Raw genomic sequence first — 17,668 nt, 5'->3', positions numbered from 1 at the left:
AAGTTTCTCTGCTGTTGTCCAACTGTGTGAGACTGCACTCATCTGGTTCTATTCTTATCTTTCTAATTGAAGACTGAGAACCACCTGAAATGGCTTCTCTTCCTGCTCCCATACTGTTACTTCTAGTGTCTCCCAAGGATCTTTCCTTTGGCCCTTCTTATTTCTCATCTACATTCAGCTTCTTGGTGACATTGTCTGAAAACACAGTGTTAGCTTTCACATGAACATTGGCAACCCCTAGCTTTACCTTGCCACTGCTTTTCTCAATTCTTCCACTGTCTCTAAATTATCAGACCATTGATCTGACATCCAGAATAAATAAGCAGAAATACCCTGAAATTAACTATTGGAAAGCCCGGCGCCATTGGCCAGAATTTTCCGTCCCTGTTGGCGTCGGGTGTCATGGTGGGCCGCCTTTCCCACCACTGCAAGCTGGAACATTTTATTAATACATCTGCAACTAATTACAAAGCCTGTTCACTGGAACCATCCCCCCATGTCAAATTTACCGCCCAAATCAGCAGGAAAACACGACGACCCAGAACACGTCTTGACAAGTATGATGTTCAGAGGTCAGGACTTGCTGTCAGGGCCTTGCTCACATTGTGGACATCCGAGGAGCAGAAGATGCTGGAGCCCTATGGCTACCGGACCCTGAAGGAACACATGCATCGCATGCTGGGTGGATTCTGATGGTTATGGGTCCGCCACGAAGCAGCTCACAGAAGGTGGAAGGTCACTGTTGATGTCTGGGACCTGCTTCAGGACGCATCAATGTCTTGGTCATGATCTGCTATGGATGATCATCGAGGGGGTGAAGAGGAAGGGCTAGGTTTGACTGGGAGAGGAAGGTGTACCGGGGAGGGTGAGATTGTGAGGGGGGAAATGATGCTGCCAGAGGGGGTGAACGATGGTGTCGGGAGAGTGAAGTTGGGATGGCTGGGAGGAAGTACAGGGGAGGAGGGTGTAATGGGGGAGAATGCAACAAATGAGGAGGTAGGTGTAAGGGGAGAGGAAGGTATAAGGGAAGGAATACAGAAGGGGGAAGGACTTTGTGGGGAGGAAGGAATTTGGAGACGGGAAGGAGTCTGGGGGGAGGAAGGAGACAAGGCAGGGGGAGGAGGGGCTTTGGGGGAGGAAAGAGTAAGAGTGGAGAAAGGAGTAAAGGGGGGATGTCCAGGTGAACGTGCAAGGCAGGGGTCTGTGGAGTCGATGACTGCCTCCTGGGGAGCAAAATGAGGGTGGGCATGGCAGGAAGGAAAGGTGAGTGTGAGAGGGGGCAGAGTGAGCTGGTAGGGTGGGAGGGTGAGGGTGCGACGGTAGCGGTAGAAGGGACAGCGAGGGTGGTTGGTGGGGACCCCGAGGCAGACATGGACCCTGCATGGGAAGGAGGAGGTCAGGGAGGTCAATGTGAATGCGAGTAGGAATCTTGGGAAGATAGAGAATGTACATGTTCACTCGGACATCCAGGAAAGAAAAGGGTTCTGGCTGATAGCTGATGATGGGGGGATGGAAAGTGATGCCAGGGTGGGTTAACAGTGATGGGGGAAAGGACATGGATGGCTGGGGGAAGGGAAAGAACAGGGGAGCTGAGAAGAAACTTGACTACCATGGATGTCAAAATTAAGGCTTTGCTCTTGCGTTGGACGGACACAGGTGCTGTGTGGGAGTGTGATCAGTGGGTGGATGGAGATGCAGGTCGGCTCAGATGGACAACTGAAAGCGAATCCAGCAGGCAGCAGTGAAACTGTTCAGGACAGTGAGATGAATGTGATGGAGGAAGGCTCCATGTGCGTGGGAGAGTGCTTGCACGAGGCTATGAAAGACCCTGCCACACACACGCTTCTCCCTCCAGAATCACCTGTGGTCTGGCTGTGTGCAGCTGAACTACTTTGAGGGGGGATGCGGTGGCGGGGGGGGGGGGGGGGGGGGGGCACTTGCGAAGCCTGTAAATGAAACTGAAATTCAGTATTGCATATTATTCAGTGAAAGTGATTATATTTTCAGATTATGAAGTGACAAAATGTGTTCACTTGTGCAGCTACTTGTGATCAGAAATTCTTAACTTTTCTAGCACTTCTTCTAGGTGCTGCCCTGACACCCACAGCAGACGTGGAGACAGCCTGTGCAATGGTTGGCCCTGTTGAACTGATTACTTTGGCATGCGTCCTCTGGAGAGCCGAGACCTTGAGGGCCCCGGCTTGCTTTGGTTGTCCTGCTGTGGTCCAGCTGCTCCTTCTGCGGTGACAGAGAATGATGTTGAGGGGGTCACAAACAAAAGGGACTCGGATGAAGTGGACAGCCTCTGAGATTCCCGAGTGGGTGACCCAGGGATATCCAGCTGCTGCTCCTCTCCCTTCAGGTGCCCGAGGGCCCTGGCCTGACTCCTTGAGGGGAAGGAGCACCTGGAGGGACATTGAGATGCCCTGTTTCCCTCTCGCATTGTCACTGCAGGAACTCACCCATGGATACCACCATACGCACACCTTTGCATCCTGCTGGACCATCCGCCATCCTTCCCATGGAGACCTCCACATGTGGTGCCACTTCATTAGAGAGCAGGTGGACACACTCCTCCAACTCGCATGCCAGTCTGTTGAGAGCTTCCAACAGCTTTGTGTGATGTTTCCCCACCTTCTGCTGACTCTCCAGGATGAGTTGGAAGGCCAAATACAGAGATTCGTCATCTGACTCGGACCTCACCAATTCCACTTCCTTTGCAGTCCTCTGAGTGCCAGGGTGCTTGGCTGAACATGCTTCCTTTTGCTGTGGGCACGTGTCCGTGCGGTGACCACCAGATTGTGAACCCAAGCCTGCTCCATATCTAGTTTCCATTGAGGTATGCATCTCTGCACTGGTGCAGGACATGGGTAAGAACTGCGAAGGGTCTTCCAGGCTGCTTATTTCCAACTCTTCAATGGCTGGAGGCGCGGACCTGGATGGAGCTGAGGGACTGACTGGCTGAGGGCGTTGGTCGCTTGGCAGAGCTCCCTGTGAACCAAAGTAGAGATAATTAGTGCATGGCAGCAGAGTCAAAAGCAGGAGAGAGACACTCACAGTTACATTGAGAGAGGGATGATGCGGTGTAGGATCCTCACACAGGTGCTTGCCACTCACCGTCACTACAGGCAAGGTCCACAACCTCACCAGTCAGTGTGATGGCACACTCCTCAAAGTGAGTGAGGGCCTAATGTGGGCCACTCCGCCCTGGGTCTGATACCTCTCCCTGCTGTTGTGAGCCAGCTTCTCCTGCATGGAAACAGGTGGAGAGAGTGTGAGCAGGACACATGACACTGCATGGAATGTTTGTGTGGTGAGTGGAGCCATGGATGGGATGTGGCCAGGAGCTCCAGAGGATACAAGCCTGATGGAGATGTGAGGGTGTGTGTGAGAGTTAGTGGTGTTGTCCCTTGAGGTGTGAGATTGCTGTGGATGTATGATGGGTCTGTGATTGTGTGAGTTGCGAGCGGTGAGAAGAGTGAATTACCCTGGGCGAACAGAGATCAGTCATTGTCTTTCGGTACTGGGTGGCTGTCCTTTTTTTTTATTGCAGGACATTGGCACTGGCCACCACCTCCCATACTGGATTGGTGACCTTGCTTGCTGGCCTTCGTCCAGAGTAGGGATAGAGGACATTGCGGTGACCACTGTGTCCAGTGCGTGATTCAGAAAGGTGTCGCTAAATCTAGGGGCAGCATGTTTCCTCCCTTTAGCAGCCATCAGTTCCCAGCAGCTTCCTATCCCTTGAAGAGTGCTAGCTCTGTGCAGGGGCGGCCTTTAAATATGGAGCCCGGATTACTGAAGGCCTGAGGTGATGGCGGGGTGGGCAAATCTGAGGAATCCCCACCAGCAACTCAGTATGTTTCCCAGGAATGCATTAGTAATGAGGCAGGAATGGGACGATATGGCACCAAAACCCACCTTTGCCGTCAGCAGGTAAAACGTCCTTCTTCCTGCATCTACTGCACTTAGTGCAAATTTGGGACTATTCCACCTATTGTCTTTGGCCCCTGCTACAAATTCTGTTTTCTAGCTATCAACTCCATCCCTCTTCCTGACAACTCTTTTGAGGCTGAACCAGACTGTTTGCAACCTTGGTGTCATATTTGACTCCAAGATTAGCTTTCAACCACTTATCCATGTCATCACTAAGACTGTCTATTTCAACCTCCATGGCATTGCCTGACTCTGACCCTGCCCCAGCTCACCTGCTGCTGAAGCCCTCATCCATGTCATTGTTAGATTTGACTATTCCAACATTCTCCTGGTCAGCCTCCCACATTTAACTCTTCGTAAACTTGAGATCATCAAAAGCACTGCTCTTTGTGTCCTTATTTGTACCGAGTCATCCCTATGCTCACTGATCAACATTGGCCCCTGCTTAAGCAACACCTCAACTTTAAAATTCCCATTCTTGTTTTCAAATCCCGCCACACATCGCCCTTCTCCAGCCCCACAGCCTTCTGAGATATCTGCATTTCTCTAATTTTAGTCTCCACATCCCCAATTTTAATTGCTTCACCATTCATGGCATTGCCTTCAGCTGACAAGGACATAAACCCTGAAATTTCTTTTGTTCATCTGTCATAATATTTCCTTATTTGGCTCAGTGTCAAATTTTGCTTTATAATTCTCCTATGATGCACCTTGAAATGATTTGTTTCATTAAAGCTACTTTATAAATATAAATTGTTGTTGTTATAAATAACACTAGATATTTACCCTTGCTGTCTGACATCACAGGTCTATACTGTAACAGAACCTGGGATGGATGGTTATGCTGGGATGATACACCAGCTGGAACACTAAGCATGCAGAACTGCCCAAACCACTTTAATGACTTTGATGAAACTGGTAAGAAAGTTATATTTTCCACTCCTTTATAACTTTTGAGGATTCTACTGCAGTTTTATTCATATAAAAGTGCTTAATATTTATTACAAAAGTAATTATGATCAAAATTATAATCTCATTGCTGCAAAATTGAGCCCATGCCGAATGTCATCTTGGTGAGGAGGCTAACATTGGTGTAAAGAGTGTGCACTGGAAGTATGCAGAGTAGGCAGCTCATGTTGTCAGTCATGGTGGAATGCTGATTTGACACCAGCGCTGCCATTTTCAACCTCACCCCCCAGTTACATCTTTTCATAACGTCTCACAGCTCATCATGTGTTCAGCAGTAGGAAGGGCCCCCTCCACCAGAGCTTTTAAAAGGACTCATCAACAAATGGAACTTAGTTGCTGATTAATCAGTCTACCTTTTTGGTCCCTAATTTGGCTCTTCTCTTTCCTTAGCTATCCTCTTGCTCTTTGTGTTCATAAAACATTTTTTTTAATGTTACTTGCCAATATGTTTTCATGCCCACTCTTGGCTTCCCTAGTTTCCTTTTAATTTCACCCTTACATTTTCTATACTCCTCTCAGCTTTCTGCAGTGTTGCACTCTCAGTATCTGACAATGTTTCTATTTTTAGCCTTGTCCTGTTCTGTACACTCCTTGACATCTAGAGGGACCTAGGGACATAGAAGTTAGGAGCAGGAGTGGGTGATCTGACCCTTCAAGCCTACTGTTTTTTGATAAGATCATGGCTGATTTGGTTGTGTTCTCAACTCCACTTTTCTCAGGACCCCCTCATAACCCCAGACTCTCCTGAACAGCAAAAATCTCTCTAACTCAGTCTTGTATAAATTCAATGACCCAGCTTCCACTGCTTTCAGTGGAAGAAAATTCTCCATACTAACGACACTCTTAGAGAAAAAAATTCTCCTCATCTCCATCTTAAAAGGGAGACCTCTTATTTTTAAATTGTGACCCCTAGTTCTAGTGTCCCCCACAAGAGGAATCATTCTCCTGCTATCCTCCCTATCAAGTCCCTCAGGATCTTATTTGTTTCAATAAGGTCACCTCTCCAATTGGTACAGGCACAACCTGTTCAACCTGCCTTCATAAGATAATCCCAGGAATGAGTCAAGTGGACATTCTATGAACTGCTTCTAACACAATTATATCCTTTTTCAAATGAAGCAACCAAAACTATACACAGTACTCCAGATGTGTTCGCACCAAGGCCCTGTACAGCTGCAGTAAAACTTCCCTACTTTTATATTCCATTCTTCTTGCAATAAGCACCAAAATTCCATTTCCTTTCCTAATCACTTGCTCTATCTGCATACTAACTTTTGTGATTCATGTATCAGGGCACCCAGACCCCTATGTACCACCAGTCTCTCTCCATTTAAATAACATACTCCCTTTCTATTCTTCCTGCCAAAATAACAAGTTCACATTTTCTCATAATATACTCCAATTGCCAAATTTATGCCCACTCACTTAACCTGTCTAAACCCTTTCCAGACTTTTTACCTCCTCTTGACAGCATACTTTCCTGCCTATCCTTGTGGCATCGGTAAATTTAGCTGTCCCACATTCAGTTCCTACATTCGAGTCATTGATATAGATTGGGGCCCCAGCACTGATCCCTGTGGCAGTCCACTGGTTACAACTTGCCCTCCCTAACAGCACTGTTGGTGTACCTACACCACATGGACTGCAGTGGATCAAGAAAGCAGCTCACCACAACCTTCTCAATGACAATTAGGGATGGGCAATAAATGTTGGCATATCCCATGAACAAATATATTTTAAAAATGAAAAAGACCAATTTAACACTATTCTCTGCTCCCTGTTAGCTTTAACCATGCTCATATGTTACTCCCTATACTATGTGTCCTTATCTTGTGTAGTAGCCTTCAATGTGACACTTTATCAAATACCTTTTGCAAATCCAAGCATGTCACATCTACAGGTTCCCCTTTATCAACCCTGCTTATTACTCCCTCAAAGAACGCTAATAACTTAGTTAAACACCATTTTTCTTTCAAAAAGCCATGTTGACTCTGCCTGATCCCTTTATGATTTTCTACGTATCCTTAATAATGGATTCTAATTAGACTAACCAATGTAAAGATTCAGGCATTCTGTCTCCCTCCTCTCTTGAATAAAGGTGTTACATTTGCTATTTTCAAATCTGCTGGAACCCTTCCAGAGTTTAAGGAATTTTTTTTGTATTCATTCACGGGATGTGGACTTTGCTGGCTGGGCCAGCATTTATTACCCATCCATAGTTGCCCTTGAGAAAGTGGGAGTGAGTTGCCTTCTTAATCCGCTGCAGTCCATGCGATATAAGTACACCCACAGTGCTGTTACGAAGAGAGTTCCAGGATTTTGACCCAGCGACAGTGAAGGAACAGTGATATATTTCCAAGTCAGGATGGTGAATGTCTTGGAGGGGAACTTCCAGGTGGTGGTGTTCCCATCTGTCTGCTGCTGTTGTCCTTCTAGATGGTAGTGATCATGGGTTTGGAAGGTGCTGTTGAAGGAGCCTTGGTGAATTCCTGCAGTACATCTTGTAGACGGTACACAGTGCTGCTACTATGCATCATTGGTGGAGGAAGTAATTGTTTGTGGATGTGATGCCAATCAAGTGGGCTGCTTTATCCTGGACCATGTCAAGCTTCTTGAATGTTGTGGGAGCTGCACTCAACCAGGCAAGTGTAGACTATTCCATCACAATCTTGACTTGTGCCTTGTAGATGGTGGACAGGCTTTGGGGAGCCAAGAGGTGAGTTACTCGTCGCACGATTTCGGGCCTCTGACCTACTCTTGTAGCCACAGTATTCATATGGCTAGCCCAGTTCAGTTTCTGGTCAATGGTAACTCCCAGGATGTTGATAGTGGGGGATTCAGTTATGGTAATGCCATTGAACATCAAGGGGCGATGGTTAGCTTCCTTCTTAATGGAGATGGTCATTGCCTGACACTTGTGAGGCGCGAATGTTACTTGCCACTTGTCAGCCCAAGCCTGGATATTGTCCTGGTCTTGGTGCATTTGGACATGGACTGCTTCAGAATCGGAGGAGTCACGAATGGTGCTGAACATTATGCAATCATCAGTGAACATCCTTACTTCTGACCTTATGATGAAAGGAATGTCATTGATGCAGCAGCCGAAGATGGTTGAGCTGAGGACACTACCCTGAGGAACTCCTGCAGTGATGTCCTGGAGCTGAGATGACCTCCAATAGCCACAGCCATCTTCCTTTGTGCTAGGTATGACTCCAATCAACAGAGAGTTTTCCCCCTGATTCCCATTGACTGCAGTTTTGCTAGGGCTCCTTGATGCCACACTTGGTCAAAGGCTGCCTTGATGCCAAGTGCTGTCAATCTCACCTCACCTTGGGAGTTCAACCCTTTTGTGTATGTTTGAACCAAGGCTGTAATGAGGTCAGGAGCAGAGTGGCCCTGGTGGAACCCAAACTTAGCATCAGTGAGCAGGTTATTGCTAAGCAAGTGCCGCTTGATAACATTGGTGATGACCCCTTCCATTACTTTATTGATGATGGAGAGTAGACTGACGGGGCGGTAATTGGCTGGTTTGGATTTGTCCAGCTTTTTGTGTACAGGGCATACCTGGGCAATTTTCCACATAGCTGGGTAGATGCCAGTGTTGTAGCTGTAATGGAACAGCTTGGCTAGGGGCGCAGCAAGTCCTGGAGCGCAAGTCTTCAGTACTATTGCCAGAATATAGTCAGGGCCCATAGCCTTTGCAGTATCCAGTGCCTTCAGCCGTTTCTTGATATCACATGGAGTGAATAGATTTGGCTGAAGACTGGCATCTCTGATGCTGGTGACCTCTGGAGGAGGCCGTGATGGGTCATCCACTTGGCACTTCTGGCTGAAGATTGCAGCAAATGCATCAGCCTTATCTTTTGCACTGACATGCTGGGCTCCTCCATCATTGAGGATGGGGATATTTGTGGAGCCTCCTCCTCCAGCGAGTTGTTTAATTGTCCACTACCATTCATGACTGGATGTGGCAGGACTGCAGAGCTGAGATATGATCCATTGATTGTGGGATCACTTAGCTCTGTCTATCACTTGCTGCTTATGCTATTTAGCATAAATAGCTGGGTAGATGCCAGTGTTGTAGCTTCACCAGGTTGACACTTCATTTTTAGGTATGCCTAGTGCTGCGCCTGGCATGCCCTCCTGCACTCTTCATTGAACCAGGGTTGACCCTCTGGTAATGGTAGAGTAGGGGATATGCCAGGCCATGGGGTTACAGATTGTGCTCAAGTACAATACTGCTGCTACTGATGGCCCACAGTGCCTCATGGATGCCCAGTCTTGAGTTGCTAGATCTGTTCGAAATCTATCCCATTTAGCACAGTGGTAGTACCACACAACTGGATGGAGGGTATCCTCAACGTGAAGGCGGGACTTCGTCTCCACAATGACTGTGCAGTGGTTACTCGTCCTGATACTGTCATAGACAGATTAATCTGCAGCAGGCAGGTTGGTGAGGATGAGGTCAAATATATTTTTCCCTCTTTTTGGTTCCCTCATCACCAGCCGCAGACCCATTCTAGCAGCTATGTCATTTAGGACTCGGCCAACTTGGTCAGTCGTGGTGCTACCGAGCATTGGTGATGGATATTGAGGTCCCCCCAGCCAGAGTACATTCTGCGCCCTTGTCACCCTCAGTGCTTTCTTCAAGTAGAGTTCAACATGGAGAAGCACTGATTCATCAGCTGAAGGAGGGTGGTATGTGGTAATCAGCATGCCCATGTTTGACCCAATGCCATGAGACTTCATGGGGTCTGGAGTCAATGATAAGGACTCCCAGGGCAACTCCTTACCGACTGTATACCATTGTGCTGGGTCTGTCCTGACGGTGGGACAGGACACACCTAGGGATGGTGATGCTCCCCAGATCATTACCCTGGGTCTCTGGATTACTAGTCTAACAACAATAGCACTACGTCATTACCTCCCCCTAGAAATATTGTAACCAATGCATCTACTATCTCTTCAGCCACTTCTTTTAAGGCTCTAGGATGCAGACCATCTGGTCCTGGGAACTTGTCAGCCTTTTGGTCTAATAGTTTTCTCAGTACCTTTTCCCTGGTAATTGTGATTGTTTTAAGTTCCTGCCCTCTTTCACTTCTCAATTTTCAAATACCTTTGAAATGGAAATTGAATTGAAGGTCTCAGCTTTTGTGGGATTATATTTGTTGTGAACACTTTCCATCGGCCTCCTTGAGTGTCTCCCACTGTTCCGATACTGATTTATCTTCAAGTAGCTGTTTCAAGTCTACTTTTGTTAAACCACATCTCAGCTGAGTAAAATTAGCCATTCCCCTTTTGAGAATATTTACTCCTGATCTGTCTTTATCCTTTTAAATAATGACGTTAAATCTAACTGATTAAATCTCTATCTTATCTGAAAACTAGCAACATTAAGCTGTTATTCATGCCCTTCTTTAAGCCCATGTTTTAATATTGGATGTGATATCATATTTCCAAGTGTCTACCTGTGCCTTCAGCTCATCTGCCTTATTTACTAGACCCCTTACAGTAAAGTATATTCATTATGCACTGCTAAACTCCTTTTGTTGTCTATTTTCTAGCCTTTTTTCCCCCTTCTTTCCACACTCACTTATTATTTTCCTGTCTTCCATTTCAAGTTTTGCTTCTTTCCTTTCTGAATAGGAACATAGGAACAGGAGTTTAGCACCTCAAGTCTGTTCTGCCATTCAATGAATTATAGCTGATCTTTGACCTAACTTCATACCTTTAAGTGTAAAAAAATAGCAGCATTCCATGAGCCTGTTTGATTATTTTCCATACCTGGAGCACTAAAAGTTTCTTTGGATCTCCACTGCCCCTAGCTTTTCACTATTTAGAATGTACTCTGTTCTATCCTTTTTAGGACCAAAGTGGATATCCTCACATTTGCCAACATTTTTTTGTTCATTTATTCATAGGATGTGGGTGTCGCTGGCTAGGCCAGCATTTATTTCCCATTGCTACTTGCCCTTGAGAAAGTGGTGGTGAGCAGCCTTCTTGAACTGCTACAGTCCATCTGGTGTAGGTACACCCACAGGGCTGTTAGGGAGAGAGTTCCAGGATTTTGACCCAGTGACAGTGAAGGAACAGCGATATATTTCCAAGTCAGGGTGGTGAGTGGCTTGGAGGGGAACTTCCATGTGGTGGTGTTCCCATCTATCTGCTGTCCTTCTAAATGGTAGCAGTCGTTGGTTTGGAAGGTGCTGTCTAAGGAGGCTTGGCGAGTTCCTGCAGTGCATTTTGTAGATGGTGCACACTGCTGCCACTGTGTGTCAGGGGTGGAGGGAGTGAATGTTTGTGGATGGGGTGCCAATCAAGTAGGCTGTTTTGTTCTGGATGGTGTCAAACTTCTTGAGTGTTGTTGGAGCTGCACTCATCCAGGCAAGTGTAGAATATTCCATCACACTCCTGACTTGTGCCTTGTAGATAGTGGACAAGTTTTGGGGAGTCAGGAGGTAAGTACTCAGCACAGGATTCCCAGCCTTTGATATGCTCTTGTAGCCACAGTATTTCTCTGGCTAGTCCAGTTCAGTTTCTGATCAATGGTAACCCCCAGGATGCTGATAGTGGGAGATTCAGTGATGGTAATGCGGTTGAATGTCAAGGGGTGATGGTTAGCTTCTTTCTTGTTGGAGATGATCATTGCCTGGCACTTGTTTGGCGCAACTGTTACTTGCCACTTGTCAGTCAAAGCCTGGATATTGTCCAGGACTTGTTGCATTTGGATATGGATTGCTTCAGTACCTGGGGAGTACAAATGGTGCTGAACATTGTGCAATCATCAGCGAACATCCCCACCCTGACCTTATGATGGAAGGAAAGTTACTGATGAATCAGCTGAAGATGGTTAGGTCTAGGACACTACCCTGAGGAACTCCTGCAGTGATGTCTTGGAACTGAGCTGACTGGCTTCCAACTGGCATGACCATCTTACTTTGTGCTAGGTATGACTCCAACCAGCAGAGTTTTCCACTGATTTCCATTAACCCCAGTTTTGCTAAGGCTCCTTGATGCCACACTTGGTCAAATGCTGCCTATATGTCTTGAAATTGAAATTCATTTGCCACTGTTATGATATGGCAGGTGGTATTTGTCAGGCTGATCAAATCCCAAAGGGAAACTTGGCCAGGCTATCACAATGATTTAGCAATTTATATTTATTACAAGAAAGTTTGTGCACTGAAGTCAGAAGTAATGGGTTCACTCCCACCATTAGCGATTTTAAAGATTAAATTAAAACAGTTATTAACAAAAGAAAAGAAAACTTAAACACACAAGACTAACTACAGTTATATGGTTACATTTAGTTTTATAACAGTTCTCGCTAGATTTCTACTTAACTAAACTCCCAACTACACACCCCTTCCAGTTTCTTAATCTGTAAAACATCCAGCAATATTACCTCAAACTCCCACTGTTGCTGTAAGGAAAGCATTTCACAGCTTATTTCTCCTTCTCCCTCAACAATGGAGCTCCAAGGGCTTTTCACAACCTTGGTTAGTGGAACAGCAAACTTTTCTAGGGTGGCTGGAGGCTTTTTTCTCAAGTCTGTTTTACACGGTGCACCTTTCAAGATCTCACATGGCCACACCCCACACAGCTTTCCACTATTCTTTAAATATATTTTCTCCCTTTTGATCTGTAAATCCCATTGTTTCAACCTGTCTTTGGAAGTTACTTTTCCCAGAAAATAAAAAATCTTTCATGTTGTCATTATGGCCAGCACTTTTGGGGAAAAATAAACTTAATAACTGCCTTATTTATGTTGCCAGTTGTAAACACCTTATGTCCCTTTTGAAAATCAAACAGCCTCTCAATTTATCTAAAAATGCAAATTCCATTCACACTACATCTGTTGAGACTTCATCCTAGCTTACCATCTCCATTTCAAATACCTGTTTCACACCTAAATCCTTTTGATGATTCCAACCTTGTAGTCTGACTGTCTGCAGTTTAATTCAACCGCGCACACACACACACACACACACACACACACACACTCCTGCTTTAAAGTATCCCACAGTAATATTAGGAAAAAAAAAGATCTTTCCTTTACACCTCCATCCTTATGGAAAAATGACCCGTCATAATTCTAAAGGACAGTTTCATTTTCTCAACCCATCATACAAATATACATAAAACTATTACACTGCCAGGTACATGCAGTAACATGACAATATATACAAAGCCTTCATATCAACAGAGGTCATTTCAGTTCAGTGTCCATGTTTCAAATGTCCAATCCCCTTTTGAACTTTACATTCTTGGCAATGCATCTGCAATTAAATTTTTTCATCCAACCACATATATAACCTGTAAATTAAATGGTTGCAGTAATAAACCCCATCTGAACAGTCTTGCACTTCAGTCTCAAAATTTGTCCAGATATTTTAAAGGATTGATGTCTGTATAAACAACTGTTTCTGAAGAATTGTTTGCAACATAAGCCTTGAAATGCTGCAACACTAACCCCAGACCTAGAGTCTCTTTTCGATGGTTGAATATGTTTTCTGGTGTACGTTCAGCTTCCATGAAAAAAATCCAACCGGCTTTTCCATTCCTGTTCCTCCATCTTGTAACAACACAGCACCAATACCTGAATTACTTGCACAATTGCCAATTTAAACTGCTTGGCATAATTAAGTGCTGCCAACACTGGTGTAGTAGTCAACACAGTTTGTAAACTGTTAAATGCATTTTGGCACTCCTGTGTCCACTAAAATTTCTTGTTCTTTTTCAGTTATCCAGTCAATGGAGTAACCACTCTGCTAAAACTTGGTACAAACTTCTGATAAAATCATTTCATTCCCATAAATCTCAAAACTTCCCATTTTGTTGTAGGCACTGGGAAATTCATGATGGCATTATCTTTCACATCTCGTGGGGCCACCTGACCATGTCCAGTGGTATGGCTTAAATATGTAACATATGCATTTACAAATTGATAGTCAATTTCACCACCAAATTAGCTTCTTGCAGTCGATCAAACAGTTCTTTCAGATGTTGTGACTGCTCCTCCCATGTTTGACTGAAAGCTACCAAGTCGTCAATATAAACAGCACAATTGCTCAATCCTGAAATTACATTGTTTGTCAGTCTTTGAAATGTTGCTGGAGCACTCTTCATACCAAATGGCATAACTTTAAACTGATATAACCCATCTGGCATTACAAAAGCCAATATCTCTTTTGCAGCAAGTCAATCTTTCTGATAAACTCTGATTGTCCCACTTTCTCAATACAATCTTACAACCATGGTATAAGATATGAATCTGCTTTTGTCACTGCATTTACTTTTCGATAATCCACACAGTGTTTGTGTTCCATCTGGTTTTGGCACCATCACAATAGGTGAACTCCAGTTACTGCAACTAGATTCTATGATCTCATTCTGAAGCATGAATTTGATTTCTTTTTGCACTTGATATAATTTTATATTATAAAAATACAACATCCTATAAGGATGTTGCATTATTGCAACTGAATCTCCCACATCTACATCATGCATAGCTAAATTTGTATTCCCCAGCATATTCCCACAAATAGCTTTATGTGACTGCAATAGTTTTTCCAAATCACTTTGACACTTGTGAGGAAGGTAACTCAGTATTACATCTAAATTTTTAAGTACCCCCTCATTGTCCAATTTAATTAGAGGAAAGTCAATTTCAGAACCCTTCATTTCTACCTCTTGCTCCTTATCTATCACCACTAATACCTCCTTCTGGTTAGCTTCCCTATCAAAGTACTTTTTAAGCATACTTACATGACACATCCTCTGCTTCTTTCTCCTATCTGGAGAATTTATTTCTGTTTCCGGATGGATTATTATCTGATGTACTACTGCCCACTTCTCATCTGCTGGATGATGAGACAGTCTCCATTTCCTCATTAACGCATTACCTTTAAGGTAATAACATTTTGGAATACATTCTGCCTCTGTTAATGAATAAGCTGCCTGATATAACACTTCAGCCTCACTCTCCCCGCAACCTTCTCTTCCTGAACAATCTTTTCAAAGACAGATCCAGCTAATTGGATGTCAGCATCCTTCCTTGTCTTTTAGATCCTTTCGCTTCCTGTTTCAACCTGTGAGTCTGTGATCTCATTACTACACAATCTGGAAACAATCCAGGGTGTTCTTTCTGCAACACCTCTGTTGATTGCATCTCCACACACTGCTCGACTATTGTAGGCATCACCAACATCTGTGACCAAGCTATATCATTACCTAGGATAACATGAACCCCTGCAATAGGCATTTTTCCACTACCCCAGCAATCACCTCTCCTGTTTTTAACTTAGTTTTTAAATTTATCTTCCACAATGGAATTAGTTTAGCATCTCCATGAATTCCAATTATTACCACACTTTCCTGCAATACCCCCTCTGGGCAACAAATAGCATTATCCATAACATTAAGGACTGACTAGCTCCCATGCCCCTTAAAATGTTGATATCTTTGCCTGCTCTTCCCTGTACACATGGAAAGACTTCCCCTTCACATACCAAATCTTTAAACATTTCTGTAATCTGCCCACCAGAACTCCCTTGGGTAAATTGTGAACACATTCCCACTTCTTTACCTACCACTGATTCTCCCTGCTCCACCTGTATGCAAACCATTGGTTTTTCTTGCCTCAGAACTCATAGAAAAGTTCCGGAAATAAGAGTACTGTGTTTCAATTACTGCTATAGGTTTTCCCTGTAACCTCCAACAATTGACTTTATGTGCCCAGCCTTAAAACAATGGAAACATTTAAGTTTTCAAGCGTCACTTCTACCTACACCTTCCTTTCTGGCCTGAGGAGAAACTTCCTGAGAATTTCCAGCTGCCCCTTTCCTTCCCTGACTACCTGCCTCCCTTTCACCTTCCCACTTTCTATCCTTCTCATTTTTAAAAGTATGATGGAAAAAATTTTGCTCTATGGACTAACTCATAATCACCAGCTATCTCTGTTGCTTGCCTAGTTGTTTTAACCCTCTGTTCTTCCACATGAATTCTAACTACTGAAGGTAGTGAATCCTTAAATTCTTCCAAAAGAATCACTTCTCTAAGAGCTGCATATATTGTCTCTACCTTTAATGCCTGTACTCACTGGTCAAAATTACTTTGTTTTACTTTCTCACACTCAGTATAAGTCTGTCCAGGTTGTTTCCTTACATTCCGAAAATTCTGCTTGTATGCCTCAGGAACCAGCTCATATGGATTCAGAATAGTCTTTTTTAACTGGATCATAATCCACAGATACTTCTTCTGACAGTGATGCATATACCACATGAGCTCTACCAACCAAACTAGACTGTAAAAGCAATGTCCAAATTTCTTGTGGCAAATCTCATTTACTTAGCTATCTTCTCAAACGAAATAAATAATGGCTCTACATCCCTTTCCTCAAACTTCGGAAGCACCTATACAATTTTAATATCTCTCCACTGGGTTCTGGGTTGAAAGTGTTTGTTTCACCGTCAGAACTTTCCTCAGCATCCAAGGTCTATTTTTTAACTTTCGGCCTTTTAAGCTAGTGCGTGAAAGAGCGCACAGATCTTCCTAAGGCTAAGTGCTGCCTCAGGGAAATCAGCTCAGGTTTAAAATTTGTAATACAAATGATAAAAACAATTTCCCTGACATGTCCCCTCATGTGACACTGACACATGAGTGGGGACATGTTCATAACTTTTAATGAAACCTTTAATAAAAATTTAAATACCCTCATGAAACCTCATCCCACCCATGGATGAGGGTTCATGCTTTTTCCGAAGCCTGCCAGGGCTCCTGGCCTGCCCGCCAACCTTAAGGTCGGATGGGCAGGTCCATTAATGACTTTAATTAGTTTTTCAATGGCCTCAATAGGCTGTTGACAGGTCAGCAGGTGCGCAGCTGACTCATCTGCGCCCCCGCCGACCTGAAAATGGAAATGACACGGGGTGACGTAGGGAGTTCCACCCGACGTCATCCCGCATCATTTTACGTGTCGGCGAGGGGGCCCCACCTCCTCTCACCGAGCGGAGGATCCTGCCTCTGAATCTTGGTCAATTCATGTGACTCGCCCTTTGGAGAACATGGTCCATCTATCCTTTCCAATTTCAAATGCTGCGCTATTGCTTCAATTTTGACTGATTTCTTCGCCCCTGCGGTTAATCCTAACTTCAACTTATCCACCAATTATGTTAACTGAGCCTTAGTTACTAAACCAACCAGCGTTACATCTTCTACTCCCACAAAAGTCTTAGCAATTGTTAAAGCCATATTTGCAGCCTAACCACTTTAAAATCTTTCAACACCAACTCCTGAGTTCAATGTTCTTCTCGCATTCGTAGCCTTAATGTTCACCAACTCCAAGCCAATCAAGAAATTTGAAAAATCCCCCAAAGAGCCCCCAATTTTTCCTTTACACCACAGTTTTGCCCATTCACTTAATTGATCAATATCGCTTTGTAATCTTATACTCCTATTTACATTGCTTAAAATACCACCTATCTTTGCGTCATCAATAAATTTGGGTGTGTGACTGACTTTCTATTCCATTGTCTAAGTTTATAATAAAATGGTGAATGTTTGAGGCCCCAACACAGACCCCTAAACGTCACCACTAATCATACCCTGCAAATTAGAGTACCTGTCCACCTGTACTATCTGTCTCCTGCCACTCTGCCAATTTTCTAACCAGGTCAATAATTTACCTTCAATTTCATGAAATTCAGCTTTAGCTAATAATATTTCATGAGGAACTTTATCAAATGCCTTCTCGAAGTCCATT

At 44.2% G+C, this 17,668-nt stretch overlaps 1 protein-coding gene across 3 annotated transcripts in view; it reads left to right on the top strand.

The window, feature by feature from the left end:
• Positions 1–17,668, top strand: part of calcr (calcitonin receptor) — a 418,788-nt gene that overhangs the window by 151,432 nt on the left and 249,688 nt on the right. For all 3 annotated transcript variants that reach the window (XM_078538749.1, XM_078538748.1, XM_078538750.1), the window contains one exon: positions 4,744–4,854. In XM_078538749.1, the coding sequence (XP_078394875.1) occupies positions 4,744–4,854 (111 nt within the window). The remainder of the gene's footprint in view (positions 1–4,743; positions 4,855–17,668) is intronic.

The sequence above is a fragment of the Cetorhinus maximus genome, chromosome 3, assembly GCF_964194155.1.
Source record: "Cetorhinus maximus chromosome 3, sCetMax3.hap1.1, whole genome shotgun sequence".
NCBI lineage: Eukaryota > Metazoa > Chordata > Chondrichthyes > Lamniformes > Cetorhinidae > Cetorhinus > Cetorhinus maximus.
Note: the sequence above shows the minus strand (reverse complement) of the source record. Positions and strands in the feature narration are given on the sequence as shown.